Source organism: Dendropsophus ebraccatus, chromosome 1 (assembly GCF_027789765.1).
Source record: "Dendropsophus ebraccatus isolate aDenEbr1 chromosome 1, aDenEbr1.pat, whole genome shotgun sequence".
Classification (NCBI taxonomy): domain Eukaryota; kingdom Metazoa; phylum Chordata; class Amphibia; order Anura; family Hylidae; genus Dendropsophus; species Dendropsophus ebraccatus.
Window position 1 is genome coordinate 210,524,260 of NC_091454.1, and position 11,348 is coordinate 210,535,607.

Genomic DNA, 11,348 nt, shown 5'->3' on the forward strand with positions numbered 1-11,348 from the left:
CCACCTCGGCAGCTGAATGGCTGAGCTGCCTTAAGACGCCACGTCTCATGCCGCAGCTCACACCAGGAAGCGGCCGCGGGATGGGAGTACGGAGCGGTTCGATCCAGGACCTGGCGCTGGAACGGGGGAGTTAAGTGACCACCACCGTCTATAACCACCCCCTCCCCGGCCATAGCTTAAAAATACCCCCGGGCCGGAGTACCCCTTTAAGCCAGGGGTAGGGAACCTTGGCGCTCCGGCTGTTGCAAAACTAAAATTCCCATCATGCCTGGACAGCTAAACTTTGGCTGCTCAGGCATGATCGGAGTTGTAGTTTTGCAACAGCCGGAGAGCCAAGGTTCCCTACCCCTGGCTTAAAGCAGTTGCACCAAAAAAAAAGGTTAAAAAAAGTACAATACAAACATAATAAATGTCCAGGAACCACTGTTTGCCACCAATCACAGTCATATTATTATAGAATAAAGAAATATACACAGTGTATATGATGATTCATGGATGGTGACTGTCGGTATAATAGCCCATCAATAAAACTCTTTCATACAAGAGCGCCCTCAAGTGTTCACTTTTTTCTTAGACGCATGCGCAAAGAACTCTCTCCACTAATCTGAGGCGCATGCGCGAGAACGTGGTGACGTAGGATTATGGGTAACGTTGTGTACAGTAACGGCTTCAGCGTCGTCAGTTGTGCGCCGGAAGTCAGTCTGTCATGCCGTGCGAGTGACCTTCTTGTCTACATGTGAGAGAAGCCGCTGCCGGGAGGATGCTGCGGGGTCTCCTGCTGACCTGTGGGCGAAGAGGGCCCGGGATAAGGGTGAGCGGTGGTCGTTACCTGTACAACATTGTATAATGGTATCGTCCAATTTGGAATGGAGTAGAATGGTATCGTCCTGGTATTGAGGCTCAGCTGTTGTGAAACTACAAATCCCAGCATTCCCTGCTAGCATAGACCTTGGAGTTGTAGCTTCATACTAGGTGGAGACTCTCTGCATTAGATTGATATAGTGTTCTCCATCCTATGGCCGGTTATTTCTTATGGAACTACAACTCCCATCATTCCATGACAGTATGAGTCTGCTATGGCATGCTGGGAGTTGTAGTCTTCAACCAGTATAACAGTAGTCTGTATATCTTTACAGGTTATAGTCACTCAGCTCTTTAGATCCTTAATCCTATTCCCGTGTATATAACAGTACAGGGTGAGCCACGTTTTGTCGAAAATCTTTCTCTTTCAAATCGACCGGTGTCAGAAAGTTATACAGATTTGTCATTTACTTCTATTTAAAAAATCTCCAGTCTTCCAGTACTTATCAGCTGCTGTATGTCCTGCAGGAAGTGGTGTATTCTCTCCAGTCTGACACAGTGCTCTCTGCTGCCACCTCTGTCCATGTCAGGAACTGTCCAGAGTAGTAGGAAATCCCCATAGAAAACCTCTCTAGCTCTGGACAGTTCCTGACATGGACAGAGGTGGCAGCAGAGAGCACTGTGTCAGACTAGAGAGAATACACCACTTCCTGCAGAACATACAGCAGCTGATAAGTATGGGACCAAAGGCCTCTATGGTGAGGGACATTAATATCCCTAACCCTGTGTATAGTAATATAATAGTTATAGATGATGTAGACATGAATGGTTGCACATACTGGGTGACATTAATATTCTCTCATTTCTCTCTCCTCCTCCGCAGCTGCTCTCGTCTTTCTCCTCAGAACCGTCTCTTCCTCCCAACCTCATTCTGCCTCCAGGATTGAAAGACGGCCCTATAAAATGTACGTGAGGGTAACGCCTGGTGGCCGTCATGCAGTATGGGTTATGTTACGCTACACATGTATACACAGATATCCCGCTGGTATAGGCTTCTAAGCTGTCAGTCATTCCAGACAAAATCTCTTGTGAATTATCAGCCATTTTTTCTTTGCTCTTCAGTCCAGCGCCCCCCTGTGGACCTCACCCGGCCTGTGGCACGAGAATGTAAGGCCCCGGTGCCCCCCCACTTATCTGCCAAGACGGTCTGGCTGGAAACACTGATTGACCAGGAGGAACCGACAAGCCTGGCCCAGCTGCACCCGGAGGTGTTTGATGTCCCCCCCAGGTGAGGTCTACGCTGTATTTAGTATACTACAGGGGTAGGGAACCCTGGCTCTCCAGCTGTTGCAAAACTACAACTCCCATCATGCATGGACAGCTAAAGCTTTGGCTGTCCAGGCATGATGGGAGTTGTAGTTTTGCAACAGCTGGAGAGCCAAGGTTCCCTACCCCTTGGTCTATTATAAGGATGACTCCTCTGTGGGGTGTATTGAGTGTTTGTGCTCTTTCTCTGCTCTTAGGATTGATATCCTTCACCAAGTGGTAACATGGCAGCGAAACTTCAAAAGAATTGTAAGTATCTTGTTCATTGTCCTCCAGACCTGAGCCGCACAGCATGTATTGTTACCCTGATATACCCCTAACCCTGTATACAGTGAGCCTTATATACTGTGTGACCCCCAGCACACCCTCGCACAGTGCGGCTCCATGACTGTCCTATACTGCTGCAGTCCACCCACCTGCCCCCTTCTCCTTGTGTAATCCCCCCTCCCCGGGCTCCAGACCCCATCTCTGCTTTCTCTTATAGAGGTCAAAGGCACCGACCAAGTTAATATTATTCTGTGTAATTATTAATAAATAATTATCTCCATCATCACAGTTATATATACTACATTTGATTTTGTGGTTTTTCAGAGTTACGCCAAAGTGAAGACCCGAGCGGAGGTGAGAGGAGGAGGGAGGAAACCCTGGCAGCAGAAAGGAACTGGGCGAGCGAGACAGGGGAGCATCAGATCACCGCTGTGGAGGGGAGGTCAGTGCCCTGTACTAAAAGGGTGCTACCATCTTAGAAAGCTATCCACCATGCACAGGATAGGGCATAACTATCTGATAGTGGGGATGGGGCCTCTCCGCGATTGAAAGGGGGCTCCAGTTTTTCATTTACATAGAGCATGTGCGCAATCTCTCCTATTTATTCTCAGAACAACCAAACACTGTAAAGAATAAATGCAGCGCTGGAGCACATGTACAGTCTATCGCTACATTGTAATGGGAGACTGCAATCCTGCAATCAACTAGTTATTTGCCTATCCTGTGGATTGGGGTTAACCTTCTCAGATAACCCTTTAAAGGGCTAATCTGTTTTATTCTAAGGGCCCTATTCCACCGGACGATTATCGTTTGCATAATCGTTAACGATCTCAAACGACCGCTATTGCGAAAGACCTGAAAACGTTCACTCATTTCCATGGAACGATAATCGTTACTTATGATCGTAATTGCGATCGTTTTTTTTCCGCTATTTATTCGCTATTGCGTTCGTATCTAATGCGAACGACCGAACGATGTCTTATTTAATGCGAACGTTTTGCGGACGAGCAACGATAAAAACAGGTCCAGGTCTTAAGGCCCTATTCCACGGAGCGATTATCGTTCGTATTCGGCCGAGTGCAACGATCAGCCGACATCGTTCATGTCGGCTGATCGTTGCAGTCGCTTGTTTTTCAACATGTTGAAAAACGAGCGACTGATATAGCAGCGATCTGCTGCCGTCGCTCCATTGAATAGGAGCGTCGGCAGCAGACGCTGCTATATCCTATGGGCTGCCCGGACGATCAGCGATCCCCCGGGCAGCCCCCCCGCAGCTCCCCGCAGCCCCCTCCCGCACTCACTGAGAGCGCTCGTTTGCTCCTCTAAACAACCTGTGTAATAGGCCCATTATAAAGCGATCAACGATTTCTTGTTCGGTCGTTAATCGTTAACTGCATTTCAACCGAACGATTATCGTTTGGATTCGAACGATTTAACGATAATCTGAACGATAATCGTCTGGTGGAATAGGGCCCTAAGGCTGAGTTCACATGTTGTATTTTTACCCCAAACTGTGGATCTCTTATGCTGCACAAAGGATACTCAGTCTGGTACCTCTTAAAAGAATTACAAAAATAGCTGCTTTCCACCAAAACAGCGCCACTCTTGTCCTCAGGTTGTGTGCGGTATTGCTGCTGAGTTATATTGAAGTGAGTTGTGAGGGTATGTGCACACTGAGTAAATAGAACGGAAAGTCTGTTGCGTAATCCGAAACTTGCATCCGCGCTCATCTTTGAGTTCATTCTTTGGGCGGAGGAAGGAATCCGCCGGTGCATAGAATGGAGTCTATGGCACGGGCAGAGACGAGCACATACGCGAGCGTCTGTTTACGCAACAGACTTTCCGTCCTATTTACTCAGTGTGCAAATACCCTAATACCCCACACAACCTAAGGACAAGAGATGCACTGTTTTCAAGGAAGAGCAGCAATGGTTTCATAATTCTGGCTAACCCCTTTAAGCCGCGCTCCTTTCTTAGTGAAGCCATGCCACTTTGTTGAGTGAGATGCAAAGTGTCTAAAACACATAGAAAATGTTCAAGTCCTGCTATACTGTTGTGTGCCTGTCCCTCAATGCTGTGTTTGTGTTATAGGTGGAGTAGCACACGGTCCCCGGGGCCCCAACAGCTATTATTACATGTTACCCATGAAGCTCCGTGCCCTGGGCCTGAAAACTGCATTGACCACAAAGCTTGCCCAGGTGCAGTATATACACCTATGTTATACATGTATATATAGCTCTATGTGTAAAGCCTGATATAGAGATGTCAGTGATATAATGCCGCACAACAGTGTCCACATATAGGGGCACATATTGACTTGAATCCATGTAAGGTCTCCATGACAGTACTTTTTTTTTAATCTGTTTTGTTCCTTGTACCTCTTGTCCTTTTTAACCCATTAACTTTTTTTTATATCACAGAACGATCTTTACATAATTGACTCCATTGAGATTCCGACCCCCGACCCTCAGTACCTGGTAGACCTCTTTAACCAGCGACATTGGGGCGAGTCCGTGCTCATCGTTGATGTGTAAGTTATGAATTATAAATGTGTCGTCACAAAAATAATTTTGTGTTGATTTTTATTTTTTCCATCTATTTTATAAAATAATCCTCATAACTTGACGGTTTCATTCACCGCTAAGCTGATGATAATCTGACGCTTCCTTTTCTGTAGAGAGAACTTCTCAGCAGTGTACTCCATTTTGTTACGCACAAAATGACAGTGGAAGTTGACATCAGTGTATAGATAAGACAGAATCAGGCCATTCACAATAGGTGTTGGTCACAGGTCACATATCGTCCCTTCCTTGCAAAGGTCACAGAGCATGTCTAGATTCCTGTAGAAATTAATAAGGTGCCCTTTAGTCTATTGTACTTATGTCCATGGGGCTTATTAAGCAACTCTGGTGAAATGGCTACTTAAATTAGATTTAGAGGAGAAGCCCAGCTTTTTTTTATTTTAAAATCTGACAGGGGGGAACATCATAAGGGACAACTACTTACCTCTCCCCTTGCCTGCAAATAGCTGTGCTAGAATGTTGGGACCCCCGCCGGGAGGCATTTTCCCCCAAGTTTTGATGATGTCACGGTTTGGGGAGGGGGGGCGGTGCCTGACCCGGCTGATGGATGCCCCATCAGCCAATCAGTGACTGAAGTGGTATTCCGCCCCAGTCACTGACTGGCTGAGTGGGGCATCCATCCACCAGGTACTGACGTGGAAGGGGGGAGAGCTGGAGAATGCTGACGGGTGCCCCTAGAGTGGGACGCAGTGCAGTGCGGTAAATAAAAGTTCTTCATTAAGTCCCCTCCCCCCGCCTGAAGTGAATATTTGTTGCCGCGCCAGACTTCTCCTTTTAAAAAGACTTGTACTGATTGCCAGACAGAGCCAGACCCTGCTGACTGATCGACTTTTGACTTTTTTTTCAAAGTGACAACATCCATTTAAGTAGTCTTTACAAAACTATTATATTAGCGTTTCTTTCTGACTAATAGATGATGTAACTTTTTGTAAAGCCACAAGCCGCTTTGTAAAAAAAAAAAAAAACAATATATGTTTCCCAGCAATGAAGACATGCCAGAAAACATTCTCAGCGCAACAGCCGATTCAAAAAAGATAAGTCTGATTCCAGCCATTGGTGAGTAGTTGTTATTATTATTATTATTATTATTTATTTATTTGTTTTTAGTTTGACTTGTAAAGGGGTGGGTAAAACTTCCCAATTTATAGCCAAACAGCCCATTAATCCCCAGGTAACAGTAACCTAATGAATAGAAAACAATATTTTATGTGAGTGCGTATAGAGGGAGGTCGCCTGAGGGCAGTAATATCTTATACAAAGATCAATGCATTTGGGATTGTTCTGAGGTAAATGCTCTGCCGGAGCTCCGTCACCTGTGATGACCTTTTTCTGTGAGCCAGGTATCAATGTGTACAGCATGCTGAAGCACGATACCGTCCTGCTGACCATCGGAGCTGTGGAATTCCTGGAAGAAAAACTGCTTTGGCAAGATTCCCGATACTCGCCCCTGTACCCGTTCGGTTTACCCTACAGTGACTTCCCCTAAACACCCACCACTCAATATTTTGTATATATTTCAATAAAAGTAAAGAAAATCAGTTTCTCTCTATTTTTTTATGCAACCAATAGAATTGTGTGAAGGTTCAGTTGTATGTTGTTGCATGTAGTTGTATATGCACTTTTAAAGCGACTCTGTACCCACAACCTGACCCCCCCCCCCCCCACCAAACCACTTGTACCTTCGGATAGCTGCTTTTAACCCATGATCTGTCCTGGGGTCCGTTCGGCAGGTGATGCAGTTATTGTCCTAAAAAACAACTTTTAAACTTGCAGCCCCGTGTTTCAAATTGGCGTGGCCTAGAGTGTGTGTCTGCCCTAGGATTGCGATGCCCCTCCATCTATCCTTATCACTAGGAATGCCCCAGGCAGTTCTCCTATTCATCACCTGCCTGAACACTGCACAGGTGCCTTAATGATCCAGCTCATGTGTTGTGCTAACACAGGTGAGGAATAGGAGAAATTGTTCTAGGGGCATTTCTAATGGTAAAGAGGACGGAGGGGTGTTGCAATCATAGGGCATAGACACTCTAGGCCAAGCCAATTTGACACAGGGCTACAAATTTAAAAGGTTTTTTTTTTTATGACAATAACTGCATCACCTGCCGAACGGACCCCAGGACAGATCTTGGATTAAAAGCAGCTATCCGAAGGTACAAACATTTAAGAAAATATTTTAGGTGGTCCCGCAAATGCTCAGTTGGGTGTCAGTCTGGAGAATTCTGGGGCCAGGGTAGCACTTGGAAGTCTTGGTCAAGCTTCCAGCCAAAGTTGGACATTTCTCGCCATGTGACATACGGCATTGTTTTCCCTGGGGTGAAATTGAACTTCCAGTAAGATAATCAGCATTATTGGGTGTGTGTGCTCTGCATAGATGGATTCATATCCGGGTCGGGTGAGAGGCTGCCTTGGACATGGATGAGTGGTCCAGGCAACACCACAAGAACACTACCCAGACCATGATGCTACCACCACCAGCAATGGTTATAGGGTATTCTGATGTTTCTGGCCAAACACACCAACGTCCATCTAATTGATGACTATTCAGAGAAGACGACCTTTACCAATCAGCGGAGGTCCAGTTCTTTATCGTGTCAGGCCACCCTTCAACTCTCATGTTTAAGTTCCCAAGCAAGTACTGCATGCAGCTCGTGTGCCCATTAACAAAAACCTTGTTGAAAAGCGGGCTGGTTAAATGCTTGAGTCTCCCATTATTTCAATGGGGCTTTATACACCAAATATTTTGGTGCTCACTCATCCCTAGTGTATAGACAGTCAATCACTCACTTTATATACCCACTAAGCCAGCTCATGGCATGACCTCCTTCATGAACTACGCATGGCCGATGTTGAAAGAAGGGGAGTAGTCATAATAATGGGGTTTGGCTGTATACGTTCATGGACTCCTAGTAGGCAACGGTACAGAACAAGAGACGACAGACTATTATTTTGTGGCCGCTCCATGGAACATGCTGCCACTCAGGGACTCTGCAATCTGCCACCTGAGGTGATAAACTCATCTCGCCTCATGGCAGCTACAGCCTTTTCATACTCTAGAGTCTGTTGCTAAGGAACATGAATAACTAATGAAAATGTGTCTGTATATGTGTATGTCTATACATATGTGTGTGTGTGTGTGTTTATATATATATATAATCTATCTGGTATCGCCATAACTTTAGCAACCCGGTCATTGATCAACAGCTAGCAAGTATAATTTTTCTGGTTACCCGTTTATCGGTCTTTTGACACAAAAATATTTTATACTTTAAATGATAGATAACACATTTATAAAAAGACATGGACAGCACATCTTTTATATACATTCATCTACTGGTGCAAAACAAATTTAAAGGGTTTGTCTGGCGAGCAAAAAAGGGTCTTCAACATTGGCGACATTGTGCAGGTATTGGTTATCACGTGCAGCTTTGGTTTTGCAGAGGGAGGGAATGAGGACGGGTACCAATTGTGCTTCCCAGACAACCCAGATCAACTAATATAGGTATACAAATAGTATAACTATATACATTAAATAGGTTTTGCGCTTAATCATAACTTTTCATATATTGCTGCCCATGGGGAAACTAACAATTCCTTCCATACTTATTATCTATTCAGTCTCCTTCCTCCATTTCTCAGCTGCTGCTTTTTGCTGAAGACACAAAAAATCTGTGTGTGTGAGCTTTTCTCTCTGTCTTCCCCTCCTTTTGCCTCCCTTTCAACACAGCTGATGTAAACAAGTCCCTATCTGCAACACTGTAGCTTCTTTGTAATGCCGAGAGGGTTAATCACAGTGAGTTCATCAGCAACTTGAACTCAGATTAACCCTCCCAGCATTATAGAGAAGTTACGAAGATACAGATACAGCCTGCCAGGGACTTGTTTACAGAAGGGAGGGGGAGACGGATAGAAAAGCTCCCACACAGTTTTCTATGTCTTCAGCAGAAAGCAGCAGCTGAGCACTGGGGGAAGGAGACTAAATAAGTATTGTTAGTCTCACCATGGGCAACAATGTATGAAATTATGTTTGAGTGGAATACCTTTAATTTAGGAATTGTGTCTCCTCCTTCTGATATGCTTCTCTTTCCCTCCTATTGTTGACAGCTTGTTGTCTAGGTTACTGACCACCGCATTGTACATTATATAGATACATCTATATGCCAGTCAGCCAGACCACTGCTTTTAGAGCAATGCTGTTGTCGGTAACCTAGACAACAAGTAGTCAACAATAGGAGGGAAAGAGCAGCATATCAGGAGAAGGAGAGAAGTTTGCAAATTTAAATGTATTTGCAAAAATCTTTAGCTTGAAGAGTCCTACAGGTATAACTATATTGGTTGAGATGGGAATATTTGTTACTAACTTTTAGATGTATTGAAATAGCATGAATGTACAGCAAGGCCATATACAACTATGTCAAAGAAATAATTTTTGGTCTTAAAGGAGCTTGGCATTAGAAAATGAAGGTTGCTTTGCACCCCCGGAACTGCCTATTCTTACATTTCACACGTTACAATTCTGAGGGTACATAAACAATCTGACATTACAGAATTACACACATTAAGGCCATGTTCACACAACATATGTTTTGTATAAGTTACAGCCATTGTTGCAATTTGCATTAACGGCCACAATTTATACAAAACACGTTCTATTGGAATGAATGGGATCCAGGCAGGTTGTCCATTGTCTAGTGAGCAACAGAACAGCAGTCTCTGCAGTAGATAGGTAGAAGCAAGTTGTCCACATAATCCCTGGCAGCATTAAAACTGCTGAGCTGTACAGAGATGATCTGTGGCACCACAGTACTCACCACTTTGGTTTACCTGCAGCATTGATGATCTGATCTGTAGAGGTGAGTACTCATAGTTTTATTATTCTAGAACATTTGCTGCTTTCTTTCTTTTTTAACCATGTTTCCTGTTAATACTTCTGGTAGCTGTACTTTACATCTCATGTTATTGTCTATACCGAAAACAAGTGGTCATATTCTGAATGTGAACTCTGAACTCTTGTCTTACGGAGGGTGAATAAAGTGATGAGAAAGACAAGCACTGGAGAAATTATGTCTCCTATGCGGCTGCGGGGCTGTCCTGAAAAAACACAATATAGTCATATATAAAATAAGTAGAAATAAAGAGGCTTCATGTAGGTATAATAGTCAGCGTAGCTGTTAGAGAGTATTGGCACCAGTGGAGAACGCTATGGTGACCCCGGAGGAATGGGTGGAGAGCCATGAGCTTACCATAAAGTAAAAGGGGAATCAAGCCTAAAGTAACAAGTAGTGAAAGGACAGATGATTCTTCAGTCGAATCCACTGGGTTTAGCAGACTTTAGTCTAATGTGTAAGCCCACTTTAAGACCCCAATAATCTAAACAATTGACCAATGTTGATACATTTTGCTTACCGTTAGTTGGTGGTAAAACCTTTATTTTCTGGCATCTTTTGACCCGTCCGTGTACATTCCAGGCCTCACAAATGTAGATTCCGTTATGATTATGATCGGCCTTCGTAACCGATACTGTTGAATTATTCTGCGTGTAAGTCACATCCGCACCAGAAGGGACTGTCCAATGGTACATGGGGCTCGGGGACCCATCGGATAGACAGGATAATGTAAAGGAATCTCCTTCCTGAATATTTGATTTTGGTGTAACACTGACATCAGCAATGTACAGATGACCTGAGCATTTAAAAAAAAAAAATAAAAAAATCTATAAAAAAACTATTAATAATATAAAAAACAATTAGCCAACGAACAAGCCCTTTCTAGTTTGTCGGATGATCACTGACAAATGAGCTGCATCCCCCACCTCTCCCCTCGTTGCCTATTATATAGATAAAGCCTTTAAGGGAAGTCATGGTTTTGTCATCTTGACTAGAGATGATCGAACATCGGGAAATTATAGATTCTATCGAACTCGAACCTTGTCAAACCTTTTGCATTTGATTCCCGATGCCTTCCCGGTTCGTGGGGAAGGGGGAGACAGCCCAGGTACCGCCTGTAATTCCGGGATACAGCCTAGGTAATAGGTTGTATCCCGGAATTTCAGGCGGTACCCGGGCTGTCTCCTTCTTCCTCACGGAACGGGAAGGCACCCTCCTAAAATAAGACACCCCTACCCCCTAAAAATACTCTAAACTAGGGCACCCTCGAAAGTAAGGCCACCTGTTTCCACCCAGGACCCACCTAATCCCTTCGTGGACCTCCACAGCCGGCACCGCAGACGTACTGGTCCATAGCCCCCAAATCCTCCGCATGTCCTGCCACATGCCACCGCATGCTTGAAGCACGTCCCGCACGCCCTGCCACATGCCTGACCCATGTCCCACCGGCACGTCCCGCTACTGATGTGCTCTTGGCCCCAGGATTAGT

At 44.7% G+C, this 11,348-nt stretch overlaps 1 protein-coding gene across 1 annotated transcript; it reads left to right on the plus strand.

Moving 5' to 3' along the window:
• The first annotated feature begins 663 nt into the window (after positions 1-663).
• MRPL4 (mitochondrial ribosomal protein L4) lies at positions 664-6,514 on the plus strand. Its single transcript, XM_069973319.1, has 9 exons — positions 664-811; positions 1,685-1,766; positions 1,924-2,089; positions 2,325-2,376; positions 2,719-2,836; positions 4,486-4,592; positions 4,815-4,924; positions 5,959-6,032; positions 6,317-6,514. The coding sequence occupies exons 1-9, from the start codon at positions 761-763 to the stop codon at positions 6,460-6,462; spliced, it is 906 nt and encodes a 301-aa protein (XP_069829420.1). The 5' UTR covers positions 664-760; the 3' UTR covers positions 6,463-6,514.
• The last annotated feature ends 4,834 nt before the right edge of the window (positions 6,515-11,348 follow it).

Bases quoted from the DNA above. Each gene is read 5' to 3' on its own strand.
- MRPL4 (XM_069973319.1), top strand. From the start codon at position 761: ATGCTGCGGGGTCTCCTGCTGACCTGTGGGCGAAGAGGGCCCGGGATA. The intron at 2,377-2,718 runs GTAAGTATCTTG...GTGGTTTTTCAG, and splicing joins AGCGAAACTTCAAAAGAATT to AGTTACGCCAAAGTGAAGAC. The intron at 4,925-5,958 runs GTAAGTTATGAA...TATGTTTCCCAG, and splicing joins TCCGTGCTCATCGTTGATGT to CAATGAAGACATGCCAGAAA.